This window comes from Pseudophryne corroboree, chromosome 3 (assembly GCF_028390025.1).
Source record: "Pseudophryne corroboree isolate aPseCor3 chromosome 3, aPseCor3.hap2, whole genome shotgun sequence".
NCBI lineage: Eukaryota > Metazoa > Chordata > Amphibia > Anura > Myobatrachidae > Pseudophryne > Pseudophryne corroboree.
This window is the reverse complement of record NC_086446.1, coordinates 598,237,342-598,258,485: the sequence shown is the minus strand read 5'-3', so window position 1 is coordinate 598,258,485 and position 21,144 is coordinate 598,237,342. Positions and strand designations below refer to the sequence as shown.

The following is a 21,144-nucleotide window of genomic DNA, read 5'->3' as shown; positions in this document are numbered from 1 at the left end:
CAATATTTTTAATAACTGTGTATTAAACAAAGTTTGTGTACATTGAGTCATCAAAAAACAAAGGTTTCACTATCTCACTCTCACTCAAAAAAGTCCGTATTTCGGAATATTCCGTATTTCGGAATATTTGGATATGGGATACTCAACCTGTATCATGAGCTCAGGGACTGGCCAAGCGCGCACTGACAGAATGTTATGCCGCTGGATATAGTTTTGGGTCACTCTGATAAAAAAAATTGTAGCTACTTGTATGCAGCAGTGTCTGGGATGGTGGAACTGGTAAATGATAAGATTTACTTAAGTACTGAACTCCAATATTAAAGTATGGAAACTGCTTAATCAAAAAAGGAGATTTATGGTATACTTACTATGGTTAAATCTCTTTCTGCGAGGTACACTGGGTTCCACAGGGAATACATTGGGTTGTAGAGATGGATCTTGATTCAGAGGCACCAACAGGAAAGCTTTACTGTCTCAGAATGCATTGCGGGGCTCTCTCTATAACCAGTCCAATGCAGAAACAGGTAAAAGAGAAGGCAGATGTTAGTCACATAAAACCACGTTCTCACGACAGAAGACTGGACTAGCGGCTAATGCCATACAACCCAAAAAAGCTAAGTGCGACAGGGTGGGCGCCCTGTGGAACCCAGTGCACCTTGCAGATAGAGATTTAACCATGGTAAGTCTACCATAAATCTCCTTTTCTGCAGCGGGGTACACTGTGTTCCACAGGGAATACATCAGGGATGTCCTAAAGCAGTTCCTCAAAGGAGGGGATGCACCTTAGCGGGTATGAGAACCCGACGTCCAAAGGAAGCATCCTGGGAGGGAAAGTATCAAAGGCATCGAACCTAATAAACGTGTTCACTGAGGACCAAGTAGTCGCCTTGCACAATTGTTCTACGGACGCGCCACGACGGGCCGCCCAAGAAGGTCAGACAGACCGAGTAGCATGGGCTTTAATAGCAGCAGGAGTTGGAAGTCCAGCCTGCGCATAAGCTTGTGCAATCACCATTCTAATCCATCTGGCCACTTGCTTATTTGCAGGCCAGCCACGTTTGTGGAAACCAAACAGTACAAAAAGGGTATCTGACCTCCTGATAGAAGCAGTCCTCTCCACATATATACTGAGAGCCCATACCACATCCAAAGACCGTTCTTTGGAGGACAATTTGGAAGAGATGAAGGCTGGATCTCTTGATTAAGGTGAAAAGATGACACCACCTTAGGTAAATAACCAGGGTGAGTTCTAAGAACTGCTCGGTCACGATGAAATATCAAAAAGGGTGGACGACAGGACAAAGCACCAAAGTCTGACACCCTAGCCAGCAGAAACAGGACCTTGGCTGTGAGCCATTTAAGGTCCACTGACTCAAGAGGTTCAAATGGAGACTCTTGCAGGGCATTCAGGACAACAGACAAATCCCATGTAGCCACAGGAGGGACATAGGGAGGCTGAATCCATAAAACACCCTGAGTGAACGTATGAACGTCAGGTATAGATGCAATTTTTCTCTGAAACCACACGACAAGGCAGATATGTGAACCTTGAGGGAGGCCAGACGAAGTCCTAAATCCAGGCCTTGTTGCAAAAAAGCCAGAAGTCTGGAAGTACTGAATTTGTAAGCATCGTAATTCTTAGCAGCACACCAGGTGAAGTAAAAATTCTAGCCCCTATAAAAAAAAACGTGCAGGTGCCGGTTTGCGGGCCTTCAGCATAGTTTGTATGACCGCCTCGGAGAATCCTTTGGCCTTCAGGAGTAAAGCTTCAAGAGCCACGCCGTCTACGCCAGTCTGGCCAGGTCTGGATAGACACAAGGGCCCTGAACGAGGAGGTCTGGGCGTTGAGGAAGTAGAAGAGGATGCTCAATCGATAGACCCTGTAAGTCTGAGAACCTATGCCGTCTGGGCCATGCTGGAGTGACTAGAAGTAGTATTCCTCCTTCTTGTTTGTACTTCCGTAGTACCCTGGGCAGGACTGACACTAGAGGGAACCCGTAGGGCAGCCGAAAGTTCCACGGAATTGCCATAGCATCCACGAACTCTGCTTGAGGATCCCTTGTTCCGAAGACTGGAACTTTGTGGTAGTGTCGAGACGCCATCAGGTCTACATCTGGTAGGCCCCACTTGTTCACTAGGAGTTGAAAGACTTCCTGATGAAGACTCCACTCTCCGGCGTGCATTTCCTGAAGACTGAGGAAATCACCTTCTCGTTGAGGACTCCCGGAATGAACACTGCCGATATTGCCGTCAGAAGACGTTCCGCCCAATGAAGGATTTTTGACACTTCCATCATTGCCATATGGCTTCGAGTGTCGCCCTAATGGTATATGTACGCCACCGTGATGGCGTGGTCTGATCATACTTGAACAGGTCTGGTTTGTATCAGAGGCAGGGTGAGAGACAAAGTATTGAACACTACCCGCAACTCCAGAATGTTTAATCGTGAGAAGTGATTCCTCCATGGTCCACCGACCCTGGAAAGAGTGTTGCTCCAACACAGCAGCCCCAACCCTTCAGACTGGCGTCCGTAGTCACTGGTCCTGTAGCCACCAGGTCAGCGACAGGCGAACCTCCGGAGTCAAGGAGATCATGTGAGACCGGATCCAATGAGGCAGGCCGTCCCACTTGGAAAGGATTAACTTCTGTAGAAGGCGGGAATGGAATTGAGCGTACTCTACCATGTCGAAAGCCGACACCATGAAGCCTAGTACTTGCATCACCGAGTGTACCAACACTCTTGGGCGAGAAAGGAAGTATCTAATCCTGTCCTGAAGTTTCAAAACCTTCTCTGGAGACAGAAACAGCCATTGACTGTGTATGTCCGGTAGTGTCCCCAGGCGCACCATGCTCTGAGTAGGGACCAGCGAGCACTTCTTCCAGTTGATGAGCCACCCATGGGCTTGTAGGAAGTTTACCGTCAGGTGTAGATGACTGAGGACATCGTGGGAGTTTGCCAGAATCAGAAAATCGTCCAGATACTGCAGGAACCTGACTCTCTGGTGATGGAGATGAGCCATCATCATGGTCATAACCTTGGTGAAGACCCGAGGGACTGTGGCCAGTCCAAACTGCAGAGCCTGGAATTGATAGTGAAGGTTGCCAATAGCAAACCGCAGACACTGCTGATATGAAATGGCAATAGGCATCATGTAGAACAATGGGATACCATATAGTCTCCGGGTCCATGGCCAGTACAATTGAGCGCAGTGTTTCCATACAGAACTTGGATACTCTCACAAACCTGTGATTTGAGGTTGAGAATAAGCAGGAAATACCCATCAAGTTTCGGGACTAGAAACAGGGTCGAGAAGTATCCTCTGCCTCTCTGGCAAAGAGGTACTGGCACTACCACTCCTGTATCCAGAAGGGAACGCACAACCATCAGTAGAGCTTGCACCTTTAACGGATCTGAAGGGATAACCGATGTGCAGAACTGGCGAGGGGGACGTCTCTGGGAAGAGACTGCGTACCCATGAGAAACAACTTCTCACACCCATGCATCTGAAGAGGTCATTAACCAGACCTGGATGAATCGTAGAAGTCGGCCCCCCACCCTGGGATCCCCCAGTGGGAGGCTTGTCCCATCATGCAGCAGGCTTGTCATGAGATGCAGACTGACGAGCAGCCCAGGAACATTAGACCTTGGGCTTAGTAGTTGTTGGGAGCACGAGACAATCTTGGGTATGCCTGACCTTCGCTTTCCCTTAAGGCCGAAAGCAGAGAAAAGTGGTAGGAGTAGCATTTGGGAGAAAAACAGTCATAGTAGCCGCCAATTTAGACCCCATTTTTCCCCCCAAATAAGATGTCCCCAGTAAAAGGGGAATACCACCAAGGACTTTTGGAGTCCAGGTCCACCATCCACGACCTCAACCACAGAATAGGAGCCAGGACAGACGTATTCAACACCTTGGCAGCCAACACACCTGCCTCAGGGAACGCCTCCTGGTGAAGAAAAAGGTGGCGGTGGTATTGCGAGACAGGGAATGTCTGGCATTGTCAGATATATTCTCGGGCAGCTCTTCCTCTAATGCCTGATCCAGTCATCAATCTATTTTGCAGCCCCCAAGAGGATGCAATCGTGGTCTATGTACAACACCCATAAGGGAGTAATATACTTCAGGCATCCCTCCACATGCTTACCCCTCACTTTGTTCCTACAGTGAGGGGACAGTGGTGAGAGGCAGAGTGGATGACACCCGATGGGTGACACGAGTTCCCTAGCAGTGAATTACCTACTCGTTATATAACTCTGCAGGGGGAGGATATTGAGCGAATGCCCATTGTAGACAGGGGGAATGTCTTCCCTGGATTAGACCAGGAGTCTAGTCTGATGTACACTTAATGGTCAGATTGTGGTAACATAATTTTAATTACCCTCTGACGTGTGAACATATAAGTTTGCTTAACCACAATAGGGGAATTCTCTTATCATCAGTGATTTGTAGGATTTGTTACCCAGTAACCACAAGAGCAGTGGTATCATTTAGCAATGGAAAATCCTTGTCAGGAACACCTTAATATAGGGACTGACAGGACAGCATGTTCCCCCTCTCTTCAGATAAAATATCAGAGAGATTATTGGATAGGGAGAAAGAAGCAGCCCGCTCAGATGACCCAGAGACACGAGTGTGACCTTGAACAGGGTTTTGTCTGACCAGGAAATGAGTCATACTCTAATATCCTTGAGGCAAAATTTTGCCAGCCAAAGCGGAGTAACCATGGGGACATCATAGACTGTAATGTTACAGGTGGTCCCATAGGGGGCATAAAGCGTTCAAATAGAGAACCCAGTAGGTTTGAGCACGCAGCTGCGGACTGACTGGGAGATGTATGAGACATAGCACACAGACCATCACACAAAACTTCCCCCTCAGGTAAATCGGTTGCGCATGCTCTGCAGGGTGCAGGAGTGTCCCCAGATTTACTGCCCTACATGTTAAATATTATACACAAATGCAACAGAGAGCGGTTTAGTACGATGAAGCCAGATATAGTACAATACCTGCAAATAAATCCATTAGCATGCGACTGAGTATCCAGTACACAACACCTGTGAATAAATCCGGTATTATGTGACTGAGTACACAGTAGAATACACGTAATAGGTAAATACTGTGACGCAGTATATATGGACCCAGACGCACCAAGTCCCCAGGGTACAGTATACAGTGATAGATATATCTAGAATACACTGCAGTGAAATGACATAGCAGATACAGTCACACACAGTCACGTTTGCAATGCAGATAATTATTTTCATGACAATAAAATTGCATTGGATTATTATATGAACACACACACACATATATATTAATATATTCTGGCATAAGTACACTTGTTCTTAACTAACGTTTCTTATTATCGACATGTAGAATACTTAAGTGTTTGTAAAACCACGGCGCTGATGTACAGACGGGTTTATAAAGGAGACCTTGCCCTGCAGTCCCGGAGACCAGCCGCATCTATTTTAGAAAATGGCGCCCAGCGTCTCTGTCAGGGAGTGAGGGAGAGTGTGAGGCAGCTCCAGGGCGGGAACACCAGCAGTAGACGGCGCCCGGAGCTGGAGGAAGGGCTACAGGTCAAGCGCCTTTTCCCCTATATAGTGGGGTCCCTGCTCAGTCACAGTGTGATATAGTGGGGTCTCTGCTCTGTCCCAGCGTCCACGACAGCATCGCGGTTTGTCTCCTTAAACCGCGACCGGAACGTGATTTAATGGCTGGTCACCTCCTCCCTTAGTAGCAGCCACGCAAACCAGGAGAGCGTCTGCGGTGGTGTGCCTAGGAACCGGAGCGCCTCCGCCGCAAGTACCCGGGAACAGAGCCAGCGGGAGTATGCGACGCCGCTGGGGAGGTGATGGAGCCGCAGCATAGTATGTCACACTGACATATGAAGTGCTGCAGCCCTTGAAGTCTTCTAAAAAGCTTTTTCAGGGCTGCCTAGCGCAGCCCCCCTATTAAGTGTCCTGCTTCATGCAGGCACCAACTCTAAAACTGAGCTCACAGTGCCTGGAGGCGGGGTTATAGAGGAGGCCCCGCAGTGCATTCTGGGACAGTCTAAAGCTTTAGCCTGTTGGTGACTCTGGATCAAGATCCATCTCTACACCCCGATGTATTCCCTGTGGAACACAGTGTACCCCTCTGGAGAAATATGGAAAAAGTCTACATGTGCTGCAATAGCAAAGCAAATATCTGACATGTGGCTCAGTATCATCATGTATGTGGCACAGTAACCGAACCCAGTGTCCTGTGATAGAGCAGTCTGAAGAGGACAGATCTCTGTCTGCGTGCTCAATCTTCCGACTGCACCAAGCAATCCACTGCATGCTGGGAGAAAGTGTGTGGTCACAAGGATCCTGTTGCTCTGTGCTCTGGGTAAGCGTCAGGAATGGACCTGTGTGTGGCCAACACTGTAAGATGTGATAGTGAGCTGGTGGTAAGAAGTACAGACCAGCATACAAAGATCTTAATATTTTCCTGAAAGACCATAATCAGAGTCCTACAACAATTACACAAAAGTATATTTTATTAAATTGCAGAACCTTGCAAACCCTGCCACCAAATCAAGCCAAACATCTCAATACAATTTGTATAGACTTCTATCAATAAACTGAAATATATCCTGTACTTGTGTAGCAATATCATTCTCTCCAGCAGTCCTGAAATGAGTATGAGCCTTAAAGCTATTTTAATTGTCACAATCCTGAATATATGTGTGGTGCTAAAATAAAACTATTTTACTTTCCTAACCGGAAAAGGCCAATTGGTAATAGGACCAATGGGGACTTATGGCTGCCAAAATACACTGGAGTAATACAGGAAAGAAAGGAGACCAGGAAGCCTCAAATACAAGAAAAAAACATTTCCATCCATTCACTGGGAACTACCTTGGCTGACTAGGAAATCTTGTAAATGGACCAGGCTGATACGAGCAGAACAAATATCTCTCCAGCACCCCCCTGCTGCTTGTCAGTGCTTTCAGCACTCCAGATTTGCACACAGGCCATTTACATATATTGGGGGACAGTAGTGTAGAGACGGACAGTGCCAGGCAACAGGTGAGTGATTAGTAAATTGGGCGCCCCAGTGGTGACACATCCTCTGCATAAGACATCTGGTCACAAGTGTCCATGCTACAATTATTAGAGAGGACCTTTATTTTTTTCTATGTTCTGGCTGGTAAGAAACCCCCCCCCCCCCCACCCCACAGATAAGTCAACTGTGTTCCTTCATGGCTGTTGAACTACAAATTACAGCATGCCTTGAAACCCACTGGAAACTATAAGGCCCTGGAAGAATAATCGGAGTGGTGATAATAACATGTAATTTTGTTCTGCTGTTTTTCTACATTAAATACACTGGGAAGTTCAGGGAATAATGGAGTGACAATACAGGCTCGGGATATGCCACAATTTTATATCAAGCAGCTTATTTCAGCATGTTACTGGGGAGGATGCAGCTTCAGTTTCTCCAGATTCCGGAGTGTTGTGTGCTGTGATGGCTCCATAGTCTGTATCATCTTTTGGTTCACAGTCAGACCTTACTCCCCTTTCTCTTCTTACTGTTTTGGAAAGGCAAAATCCCAGGCTGTATCCTGCGCACATTTCCACATGGCTCTCATGAGGCGAGTAAATCCCATGTCTTTTGGCTTCTCCAGACCCCTCATCAAACGTTGCTTCATAATAGCGATGAACTCCTTATTACTCAGCTCTCCATTCCCTGTCGAAAATATTACAAAGATCATTTAGTGACAGCGACCATCGACATTTACAGATACCACCCAAAGACTAAACTTAATATTGATTAAAATAGGTAAGATACATTTTTGGCCCTTTGAAGATACTGTCGTCAATTCTATATGTAAAAAATAAATAAAATAGGAATACTCTATTTGAAGTCATGCAAAACACATCTGAAAACAACTATATGCATTCAATATGTCTCATAACACTAATATGTCGCTATGTAATATAGAATGGATGTTATACTTCTGTACACAGGGGGTCATTCCGAGTTGATCGTAGCTGTGCTAAATTTAGCACAGCTACGATCATGAACTCAGACATGCGGGGGGACGCCCAGCGCAGGGCTATTCTGCCCCGCATGTCAGTGCCGGCCCTCCCCCCGCAGAAGTGCAAAGGCATCGCACAGCGCGATGGCTTTGCACTTCAAGAATAGCTCCCGGCCAGCGCAGCTTTAGCGTGCTGGCAGGGAGTTACTCATCGCTCCCTGGCCCGCATTGGCTGCGTATGACGTAACACAGCCGCGGCGGGCCACTCCCCGCACGGTCCGGCCACGCCTGCGTTGGCCAGACACCGCCGTTTCGCCCTCTCCCGCCCATCGACCGCCTCTGCCTGTCAATCATGCAGAGGCGATTGTAGAGCAGCGAACGTGTGCCAGCGCACTGCGGTGCCGGTGCATGCGCAGTTCTGACCCGATCGCTACGCTGCGAAAAACTGCAGCGTGCGATCGGGTCAGAATGACCCCCACTATGAAGAACATACAGGACCTCATGGGCCAAATCAAAAGGGGTGTGGATCATTAGATCGACAGTGTCTAGGTCGACAATGTTTAGGTCGACAGTCACTAGGTCGACAGGGTTGGAAGGTCGACATGTGCTAGGTCGACAGGTCAAAAGGTCGACATGAGGTTTTTTGTGTGTAGTTTTCTTCGTAGAGTGACCGGGAACCCCAATTAGTGCACCGTGTTCGCTCGCCATGCTTCGAAAAATTGCATTGCCGTTCCAATCGTAGTCCACATGGATCGTTAAGTATGAAAAAGTAAAAAAAAATAAAAAAATATGTGAAAAACTCATGTCGACCTTTTGACCTGTCGACCTAGCACATATCGACCTAGAAACCCTGTCAACCTTCCAACCCTGTCGACCTAGTGACTGTAGACCTATAGTGGTCGACCTAAACATTGTCAACCTAGACAGTGTCGATCTTCAGACCGGATCCCATCAAAAGACATAGGATGCAATGCAGAGCATTATTGAAGTTATATTAATAAAAACAGATACACTTGTAAGTGCTATTTTATCTTGCTCAGAATAAACTCTATGAAGAGTAAGCAGCTGGCCCTATACAGTAGTGTTTCCTTGCAGTACATAGTCTGTGGCCGTATGGACAACCTGCAGTAACCTGCCTGGAATATGCTCAATTGTAAAGCGCAACTGAATATGTTGGTTGTATAAATGGATTCAGTACAGGGCCGGGCCAAGCTTATTTTTTTAGTAAGCAAAAATCTATTTTGGCGCCCCTTGATGGGATAAAAGGGGTTTGGCCTTACAAGAAAGGGGTGTGGCTACACAATTGTACTCCCCGTGGTACAGGGTGATAGTGGGTGACAGGGCGATAATAGGTTACTGGTGAGGCAGGGGTGACGGAGATGGTGGGTGACTGAGGCAGGGTGACATTGAGATAGTGGATGACTGATGTCCCCAGTGCCAGATACACATACCCCCACAGCGCCAGATATACCCCCAGTGCAGATACACATATCCCCACAGTGCCAGATATGCCCCCATTGCAGATACACATATCCCCACAGTGCCAGATATGCCCCCAGTGCAGATACACATATCCCCACAGTGCCAGATATGCCCCCAGTGCACATACATGTAGCCCCACAGTGCCAGATATGCCCCCAGTGTAGATACATATATCCCCACAGTGCCAGAAATGCACCCAGTGCAGATACATATATCCCCACAGTGCCAGATATGCCCCCAGTGCAGATACATATATCCCCACAGTGCCAGATATGCCCCCAGTGCAGATACACATGCCTCCACAGTGCCAGATATGCCGCCAGTGCAGATACACATCCTCCCACAGTGCCAGATATGCCCCCAGTGCAGATACACATGCCCCCACAGTGCCAGATATGCCCCCAGTCCAGATACACATGCCCCCACAGTGCCAGATATGCCGCTAGTGCAGATACACATCCCCCACAGTGCCAGATATGCTCCAGTGCAGATACATATATCCCCCACAGTGCCAGATATGCCCCCAGTGCAGATACACATGCCTCCACAGTGCCAGATATGCCCCCAGTGCAGATACACATGCCCCCACAGTACCAGATATGCCCCCAGTGCAGATATACATGCCCCCACAGTGCCAGATATGCCCCCAGTGCAGATACACATTCCCTTACAGTGCCAGATATGCCCCCAGTGCAGATACAAATGCCCCCACATTGCCAGATATGCCCCCAGTGCAGATACACATGCCCACACATTGCCTCCCACAGTGCCAGATATGCCCCCAGTGCTGATACACGTGCCTCCCACAGTGCCAGATATGCCCCCAGTGCCAGATATGTCCCCAGTGCTGATACAAGTGCCTCCCACAGTGCCAGATATGCCCCCACAGTGCCAGATATGCCCCCAGTGTTGATACACGTGCTTCCTACAGTGCCAGATATGCCCCCAGTGCTGATACACATGCCCCCACAGTGTCAGATATGACCCCACTGCTGATATACATGCCCCCACAGTGCCCCCCCCCCCCGAAAAAAAAGTGCTGCTCACATCTTTTCAGCTGCCGAGTAGAGGGGAGGAGAGCACAGCACGCCTCTCCTACCCCTCCGCCTCCAGCGGCGGTGTCTATCTTAAGTTCGGCGCCGGCCCGTGTGCCAATTAGAGCTCGCGGTCCGGCAGCCAATCAGAAGCCTTAGCTGCCGGTCCACGAGCTCCGACTGGCTCACGGGGCGGCGCCAAATTTAAGATAGGCACCGCCGCTGTAGACGGAGGGGTAGGAGAGGCGCGCGTTGCGCTCTCCTCCCCTCACAGCAGCAGCCGCTGGAGACCTCAGAGTGCGCCGGGCAGCGGTGGCCGGGAGCGTATCGAGCCGCTTGCTGGCCACCGCTGCTGTAGAGAGTGAGTCACTGTGACTGTCTGCAGCAGCGCCCTCTACTGCCTGGCGCTCAACGCGGCTGAGTAGCCCGCGTATGCGTCGGGCCGGCCCTGATTCAGTATGTTTTACCGGCGGGAAGGATGGTGGCTGTCGATATCCCGACAGCGGCATCCAGCCCGTCAGAATGCCGGCAGCGGGGCGATTGCTAAGAGTCCCATTGCGGGCTCTGTGGCATGCTGCGCTAGTCACAAGATCTATTCCCACTCTATGTGTGTCGTGGACACCCATGAGTGGAAATAGCCCTGGTGTGCTGGCATTCCAGCTGGCAGCATTGTTGGCTGACGGGATCCCGACAGCTGGCAAATTAAACGCATCCCATATAAATAAATGTCAATATATAGATAGTTGTTCATGAATGTATGCTAGAGGGATTTTGTCCTTCCCAGATGGCCATGCACCATTCCCTAAAGTAGCATTTCCTCATCACTGAAATATCTGTCATAGGATAAAATAATGAGGGCACTTGTGGAGCAGAGTGAGACGCACTACGCATCAGATCACCGGCCTGGTTATAGGGACATTCTGCTTTAAAGCACCGATACAACTTTAGCATATTTTTTTACTGCAGAAAAAAAATATCATGGCATATTAATGATTAGTGCTGTCTCAATTATTTTGTTGTTTGTTTACCTAATCGTATTTGTATGCCATATATTTTGCGTCACTTGGCTGTCTTAAAAAACTCAATAGTCAGTGATCTAAATAAGGAAGTTGTCTGAAAAACAAGTACTGTGGGTTTATACAAAGCAGAAAAAATAAGAATTTACTTACCGATAATTCTATTTCTCATAGTCCGTAGTGGATGCTGGGGACTCCGTAAGGACCATGGGGAATAGCGGCTCCGCAGGAGACTGGGCACATCTAAAGAAAGCTTTAGGACTAACTGGTGTGCACTGGCTCCTCCCCCTATGACCCTCCTCCAAGCCTCAGTTAGGATACTGTGCCTGGACGAGCGTACACAATAAGGAAGGATTTTGAATCCCGGGTAAGACTCATACCAGCCACACCAATCACACCGTATAACTTGTGATCTGAACCCAGTTAACAGTATGATAACAGAGGAGCCTCTGAAAAGATGGCTCCCAACAATAATAACCCGATTTTTGTAACAATAACTATGTACAAGTATTGCAGACAATCCGCACTTGGGATGGGCGCCCAGCATCCACTACGGACTATGAGAAATAGAATTATCGGTAAGTAAATTCTTATTTTCTCTAACGTCCTAAGTGGATGCTGGGAACTCCGTAAGAACCATGGGGATTATACCAAAGCTCCCAAACGGGCGGGAGAGTGCGGATGACTCTGCAGCACCGAATGAGAGAACTCCAGGTCCTCCTCAGCCAGGGTATCAAATTTGTAGAATTTAGCAAACGTGTTTGCCCCTGACCAAGTAGCTGCTCGGCAAAGTTGTAAAGCCGAGACCCCTCGGGCAGCCGCCCAAGATGAGCCCACTTTCCTTGTGGAACGGGCTTTTACAGATTTTAGCTGTGGCAGGCCAGCCACAGAATGTGCAAGCTGAATTGTACTACAAATCCAACGAGCAATAGTCTGCTTAGAAGCAGGAGCACCCAGCATGTTGGGTGCATACAGGATAAACAGCGAGTCAGATTTCCTGACTCTAGCCGTCCTGGAAACATATTTTTAGGGCCCTGACAACATCCAGCAACTTGGATTCCTCCAAGTCCCTAGTAGCCGCAGGCACCACAATAGGTTGGTTCAGGTGAAAACGCTGGAACCACCTTAGGGAGAAACTGAGGACGAGTCCTCAATTCCGCCCTGTCCGAATGGAAAATCAGATAAGGGCTTTTACAGGATAAAGCCGCCAATTCTGACACGCGCCTGGCCCAGGCCAGGGCCAACAGCATGACCACTTTCCATGTGAGATATTTTAACTCCACAGATTTAAGTGGTTCAAACCAATGTGACTCTTGGAACCCAAACTACATTGAGATCCCAAATTGCCACTGGAGGCACAACAGGAGGCTGTATATGCAGTACCCCTTTTACAAACGTCTAAACTTCAGGGACTGAAGCTAGTTCTTTTTTGGAAGAAAATTGACAGGGCCGAAATCTGAACCTTAATGGACCCCAATTTCAGGCCCATAGACACTCCTGTTTGCAGGAATGTAGGAATCGACCCAGTTGAATTTCCTCCGTCGGGCCTTACTGGCCTCGCACTACGCAACATATTTTCGCCAATTGCGGTGATAATGTTTTTGCGGTTACATCCTTCCTGGCTTTTGATCAGGATAGGGATGACTTCATCCGGAATGCCTTTTTTTTTTCCCTTCAGGATCCGGTGTTCAACCGCCATGCCGTCAAACGCAGCCGCGGTAAGTCTTGGAACAGACAGGGTCCTTGCTGGAGCAGGTCCCTTCTTAGAGGTAGAGGCCACGGATCCTCCGTGAGCCTCTCTTGAAGTTCCGGTTACCAAGTCCTTCTTGGCCAATCCGGAGCCACGAATATAGTGCTTTCTCCTCTCCATCTTATCAATCTCAGTACCTTGAGTATGAGAGGCAGAGGAGGGAACACATACACTGACTGGTACACCCACGGTGTTACCAGAGCGTCTACAACTATTGCCTGAGGGTCTCTTGACCTGGCGCAATACCTGTCGAGTTTTTTAATCATGTGGACGACTTCTGGGTGAAGTCCCCACTCTCCCGGGTGGAGGTCGTGCTGAGGAAGTCTGCTTCCTAGTTGTCCACTCCCGGAATGAATACTGTTGACAGTGCTATCACATGATTTTCCGCCCAGCGAAGAATCCTTGCAGCTTCTGCCATTGCCCTCCTGCTTCTTGTGCCACCCTGTCTGTTTACGTGGGTGACTGCCATGATGTTGTCCGACTGGATCAACACCGGCTGACCTTGAAGCAGAGGTCTTGCTAAGCTTAGAGCATTGTAAATGGCCCTTAGCTTCAGGATATTTATGTGAAGTGATGTATCCAGGCTTGCCCCTAAGCCCTGGATATTCCTTCCCTGTGTGACTGCTCCCCAGCCTCGCAGGCTGGCATCCGTGGTCATCAGGACCCAGTCCTGAATGCCGAATCTGCGGCCCTCTAGAAGATGAGCACTCTGCAACCACCACAGGATGGATACCCTTGTCCTTGGTGACAGGGTTATCCGCTGATGCATCTGAAAATGCGACCCGGACCATTTGTCCAGTAGGTTCCACTGGAAAGTTCTTGCGTGGAATCTAACGAATGGGATTGCTTCGTAGGAAGCCACCATTTTTACCCAGAACCCTTGTGCATTGATGCACTGAGACTTGGTTCGGTTTTAGGAGGTTCCTGATTAGCTCGGATAACTCCCTGGCTTTCTCTTCCGGGAGAAACACCTTTTTTCTGGACTGTGTCCAGGATCATCCCTAGGAAACAGAAGACAAGTCGTCGGAACCAGCTGCGATTTTGGAATATTAAGAATCCAATCGTGCTGCCGCAACACTACCTGAGATAGTGCTACACCGACCTCCAACTGTTCCCTGGATCTTACCCTTATCAGGGAATCGTCCAAGTAAGGGATAACTAAAATTCCCTTCCTTCGAAGGGATATCATTTCGGCCATTACCTTGGTAAAGACCCGGGGTGCCGTGGACCATCCCTACGGCAGCGTCTGAACTGTTAGTGACAGTTCTGTGCCATAACCTGAGGTACCCTTGGTGAGAAGGGTAAATTTTGACATGAAGGTAAGCATCCTTGATGTCCCGAGACATGTAGTCCCCTTCTTCCAGGTTCGCAATCACTGCTCTGAGTGACTCAATCTTGAATTTGAACCTCTGTATGTAAGTGTTCAAAGATTTTAGATTTTAGATTTAGAATCGGTCTCACCGAGCCGTCTGGCTTCGGTACCACAATAGTGTGGAATAATACCCCGTTCCCTGTTGCAGGAGGGGTACCTTGATTATCACCTGCTGGGAATACAGCTTGTGAATGGCTTCCAAAACTGCCTCCCTGTCAGAGGGAGACGTCGGTAAAGCCGACTTTTGGAAACGGCGAGGGGGAGACGTCTCGAATTCCAATATGTACCCCTGAGATATTACCTGAAGGATCCAGGGGTCTACTTGCGAGTGAGCCCACTGCGCACTGAAATTCATTGAGAACGGGCCCCCACCGTGCCTGAGCTTGTAAAGCCCTAGCGTCATACTGAGGGCTTGGCAGAGGCGGGAAAGGGTTTCTGTTCCTGGGAACTGGCTGATCTCTGCAGCCTTTTTCCTCTCCCTCTGTCACGAGCAGAAAAGAGGAACCTTTTGTCCGCTTGCCAACAAAGGACTGCGCCTGATAATACGGCGTCTTATTTTGAGAGGCGACCTGGGGTACAAACATGGATTTCCCAGCTGTTGCCGTGGCCACCAGGTCTAAAAGACCGACCCCAAATGTCCCCTTTCAAAGGCAATACTTCCAAATGCCGTTTGGAATCCGCATCACCTGACCATTTTACTGGTAGAATTGGACAACGCACTTATACTTGATGCCAGTCGGCAATTATTCTGCTGTGCATCATGCATATATAGAAATGCATCTTTTAAATGCTCTATAGGCAATAATATACTATCCTAATATTTCCAGTCAGGGAATCCGACCATGCCCACCCAGCACTGCACCTCCAGGCTGAGGCGATAGCTGGTCGCAGTATAACACCAGTATGTGTGTAAATCCCTTTTTGGATACCCTCCTGCTTTCTATCAGCAGGATCCTTAAGGGCGGCCATCTCATGAGAGGGTAGAGCCCTTGTTCTTACAAGCGTGTGAGCGCCTTATCCCCCCTAGGGGGTGTTTCCCAACGCACCCTAACCTCTGGCGGGAAAGGGTATGCAGCCAATACTTTTTAAGAAATTATCAATTGTTATCGGGGGGAAACCCACGCATCATCACACACCTCATTTTATTTCTCAGATTCAGGAAAACTACAGGTAGTTTTTCCCTCACCGAACATAATACCCCTTTTTGGTGGTACTCGTATTATCAGAAATGTATAAAAACATTTGCCATTGTCTCAATCATGTAACGTGTGGCCCTACTGGAAATCACGGTTGTCTCTTCACCGTCGACACAGGAGTCAGTATCCGTGTCGGCGTCTGTATCTGCCATCTGAGGTAACGGCCGCTTTAGAGCCCCTGACGGCCTATGAGACGTCTGGACAGGCACAAGCTGAGTAGCCGGCTGTCTCATGTCAACCACTGTTTTTTTATATAGAGCTGACACTGTCACGTAATTTTCAACAGTACATCCACTCAGGTGTCGACCCCCTAGGGGGTGACATCACTGTTACAGACACTCTGCTCCGTCTCCACATCATTTTTCTCCTCATACATGTCGACACAAACGTACCGACACACAGCACACACACACAGGGAATGCTCTGATAGAGGACAGGACCCCACTAGCCCTTTGGGGAGACAGAGGGAGAGTATGCCAGCACACACCAGAGCGCTATATATATACAGGGATAACCTTATATAAGTGTTTTTCCCCTTATAGCTGCTGTATGTTTTAATACTGCGCCTAAATAGTGCCCCCCTCTCTTTTTTTAACCCTTTCTGTAGTGCAGGGAAGAGCCAGGGAGCTTCCCTCCAACTGAGCTGTGAGGGAAAATGGCGCCAGTGTGCTGAGGAGATAGGCTCCGCCCCCTTTTCGGCGGCCTTATCTCCCGGTTTTTTGTATATTCTGGCAGGGGTTAAATGCATCCATATAGCCCAGGAGCTATATGTGATGCATTTTTTGCCATGTAAGGTATTTCTGTCATGTTTTATTGCGTCTCAGGGCGCCCCCCCCAGCGCCCTGCACCCTCAGTGACCGGAGTGTGAAGTGTGCTGAGAGCAATGGCGCACAGCTGCAGTGCTGTGCGCTACCTTATTTGAAGACAGGAACGTCTTCTGCCGCCGCTTTCTCCGGACCTCTTCGCTCTTCTGGCTCTGTAAGGGGGCCGGCGGCGCGGCTCCGGGACCCATCCAGGCTGAACCTGTGATCGTCCCTCTGGAGCTAATGTCCAGTAGCCAAGAAGCCCAATCCACTCTGCACGCAGGTGAGTTCGCTTCTTCTCCCCTTAGTCCCTCGATGCAGTGAGCCTGTTGCCAGCAGGTCTCACTGAAAATAACAAACCTAAACTAAAACTTTCACTAAGAAGCTCAGGAGAGCCCCTAGTGTGCACCCTTCTCGTCGGGCACAGAAATCTAACTGAGGCTTGTAGGAGGGTCATAGGGGGAGGAGCCAGTGCACACCAGTTAGTCCTAAAGCTTTCTTTAGATGTGCCCAGTCTCCTGCGGAGCCGCTATTCCCCATGGTCCTTACGGAGTCCCCAGCATCCACTTAGGACGTTAGAGAAATGAGTACAGTATAATTGATGTCATGATGCACTTGTGACTACAGTTAGGGACACAGTATGGACACTGGCAGATTGGCACACTAGAATGCAGCCTATACACGTTGTGTGCAAAACAAGATTTCATATTACATAGTATAATGAAGACATTTCAGTTTTAGTGCCCAATTTAGAGGTGCTCATTGTTGTCATATCAGATGTTTGCAGACACCAATGTTTTGCATGCATCCGAGCCGCACCACAAATGCAACCTGATAGCAACTGCATAAAGACACAGATTGAAATTGAACACAGATCCATGAAATTTGGGTGGGCATGTCTTGGGGGTGGGGACAAAGGCTAGCCAGATGACTGTGACTTTTGCCACACTTGCACTGTTGACCATGTTCCGACGGACATTCTGCGCCCCCACAGAGCCGGTGCAATGTCTGTTGATGTGACCGTTGGTGCGCTTTTATATGTGCAGCGACGAATTAGCCCCTAACATAGTGGGCGTCTCAGTAGGCAGCCCTCTGGCAACAGCATTAGCATAAAGATGCAGTGGCAATGCGCAAAGACTCAGTCAAGTCTACTAATATCGTCCACTTCTTTATCGAGCCCTTAACGGTCATCTGCAGGACCCTTCTTTAGTCACACAATGGCAACTGTACCTGAATTTTTAAATGTGACCCTTTTTGCACAGTATAGATGCATTCAAATACGCACAGAAATAAGTCACACTCACCCACTCCTGCGGAGATAGGAAGGAACAGCACTAAAACCATTTGAAAGTAAAGGTTTTTTTTATTGTGAGAAAAGATCCATCACATGCAGGTGCCATAACTTTTGCCAAAACAAGTTGTCACTGAACACACATACATTTTCAATACACTGATTTTCCAAAATTCAAGCTACGGACTCTCCATAAAACAACCTTAATATTGCATTCATTGGATTGGTAACAGAAACCGGGTATTCAGCATTACACACCACTCAAACTACTTACTGTACAAGAATCAGGAATAAAGACTTTCTAGAGAAGCTCAGAAAACAGAGATATCTTAAATCACAGGAGGCAGCAAAATCTATACCGCAATACTTAGCAATCAACTGAATAGGAACATAATGTACTCTCCCCAAACACATCCATTCCAATGCACCGCAGATCTACTCCAGCATTAGATAAGCCAATACCGCTTTTACATCGCAATGCCATGTCGCACCCGGGAATTGGAAACGGGTTGTTCCCGGGTGCGACCTGGCATTGGGCCCTGTCAGACTGGCTTCACGACGCGGCAATATTTCGGGTGGGGTTGCCATTGGGGGCAGGGACAGAGTCGGCATGGGGGCGGGTGCGGAGGCACGCTGGGAGATCTCCATGTCGCCTCAGCCTATGCTGTGAACAGGTCTCGGGTTGCATCAAACCGGCAACCCGTTCACACTGCACCTAATAACCCTTCTTTATTCCCAGGTTGAATTACCGGGTCAGGCGACCCAGGAATTCATCAGTGACCCCTTTCACACCGCACAGTGATCTGTGGGTTATTCGTGAGTTGTGAAAGTGGTATAAGTGACATTCTTATGTTTACAGCAAGACATCTAATTTAATCAACTTGATTGGTTCTAGACAACTGCCTGCCTTATTTATGCACAGACAGCTGTATACATGGCATAACAGAAATCATATATTTCAAATTATAGCCTTCTAGGTGCAAAATAGAAAACTGTATATATATATATATATATATATATAGCTGATGAACTTGTTGTAACCCTATCACATCTGATTATAATGACATTTGCCATAGGATTAGCCTGAAGTCTGATTATGGCTGTAGCAAGGTGGCAAAGTTAAAATAATATTGTTGTTTGACCACAATATCAGTTTGATCCCATTATGTACAGATGTGTCCTCTTACATCCTCGTTGCAGTCACGCTGAACAGCCCTTCAAGTTGCGCCATGCTGTGGCGGGACTTGATAGGGACGAGCGTCTTTTTTTGCATCTAAGATGCAATGTAATGCAATAGGATGCACAAGCAGCTTCTGCTGATTAAAATGAGCAGAAGCTGCTCGTGCATACTATTGCTTTACATTGCGTCTAAGACGCATTTCCGTGACTAAATACGCAAAAAAAAAGAGGCTCGGCGCTACAGTGTCACACGTCACTCATGCATTATGTGTAAAGGGATTTGTAGCACATGGAGGACAGTTGTAAGAGGACACATCTGTAGCACTTCTATACAGGGACGTCTTAACAGCATTGTAGTCGCTGGGCAAAGCAATGCTCTGGGGACTCTACCCAACTATTCATAAGAACCAATATAAAAACAATCATAGCATGCCCCTCCTGCGGTCCTGCAGCATCCCTCCACATGCTTCCATACAGTGAATGGCTGTCAGCAATCTGATTTGTGGATAGCTCCAACCATCCACCAATCAGCATGCTGACTGCCATTCTCTGCCTGGCTGGGTTGGGAATGAAATCCCGGTTGCCGGGATGTCTACAGTCAGGAGACCAACAGCAGCATTACGACAGTCGAAATCCCAACATGGGGTGTTAAGGAGTCTAAAACTTCCCTCCAACCTATCCTAAACCTCTGTTTTAGGAGCCCCCCCCCCCCCCCCCCTCCTGTAGCCTAAACCTAACCCCCCCTCTTTGCACTGTAATCTTAAATCCCCCTGGGTGTCACCCAAACTCGATCCCCGGCATAGTACCTTCCCGGGCCACTGTGTTGACCATTGGGATCCTTTTCTGCTACCTCCATAGAGGTTTTAGGCAACCTAAAAGGCAGCAATGCAAAAACATTCTGGACTTTGCATCTGATCCACAGCAAATGCATCAATGTGTCTATCCTGCAGAGTTGCTGGAGAGCCCTCATATGACGATTCACAGCTTTAGGACCCTGAGGGATCATCAGCAATAGGTTTTATCTGCTCATAAATGTCTCTTAAGGTGCATACACACAGTGAGATTTGGGCTAACCCTGATTCTCACTATGTGATAGGGGCTAGGTCGGCATCGCAAGCACATAATAATGACTGTGCTTGCGATACTGAATGTGCAATTTTGGCTAAGTGTCAATTTGACTATCTTTTCTACGAGATAGTCAAAATTGACTTGCCTGCACAGTCTATCTAGGCTTGCGATGCCGACCGCGCGGGACCACGCATCGGCATCGCATCAGGATCGCAAGGTGAAAGTCACCTTGCGATCTGCACTAACTTTTCTTATGATTTTGACTATATAGTCAAAATCGTAAGAAAATATCTCACCGTGTGTACACACCATTAAGAGGACATCAGCTAATCACACAACACTTACACCAACTTATGTGATGTCCTCTTCAGTCAGGTGATCACAATAAACAATAATTAAAGTGACAAGTGGATCTACTACATGGTAGAGAATAAAATCATAATGCACAGTAAGACAAGTAGCAACACATGTCCATATTTTGAGAGACGTGGCAGTTGTACAATGAAGGTCTGGAAGCAAACCATAATGACCTCATTCTGATTTGCTGCCAGACTGACCTTACTGACAATTGCCCCAGATCTTAGTATGGCTGTGAGGGTGGATCCCCATAGCAAGAGTGATACCCAAAACGATGACACATACTGTACAAGCAGAGTCAGGATGCAGAGATAGACATACAGTACTCCAGAGTGCTACATTTTATATATGATAATGGCAACAAGCCATGTTCATATGAAACAAATGTTGGCTTATAATCACTCACAAACAGAACACAAAGACCTAGCACTTCATTTTTTTTTCTAATTGTTTCTGTGTAGCTATATTTGTTCCCAGCCAAGGATACAACAAATAGTGCTCTGCCAAAGTGAATAGGAATGGATATGTTTGCCAGTTATGAGGCAAATCTAAATAAATAAATAAATCAATAAAATATAAGGGAAAA

General features: G+C 47.9%; 1 protein-coding gene across 1 annotated transcript in view; it reads right to left on the bottom strand.

Moving 5' to 3' along the window:
• Positions 1-6,507: 6,507 nt before the first annotated feature.
• MICU1 (mitochondrial calcium uptake 1) overlaps positions 6,508-21,144 on the bottom strand; it is a 540,637-nt gene continuing 526,000 nt past the window's right edge. Inside the window, exon 12 of the mRNA XM_063961487.1 lies at positions 6,508-7,718. Within this exon, the coding sequence (XP_063817557.1) occupies positions 7,558-7,718 (161 nt within the window). The 3' untranslated portion in view covers positions 6,508-7,557. The remainder of the gene's footprint in view (positions 7,719-21,144) is intronic.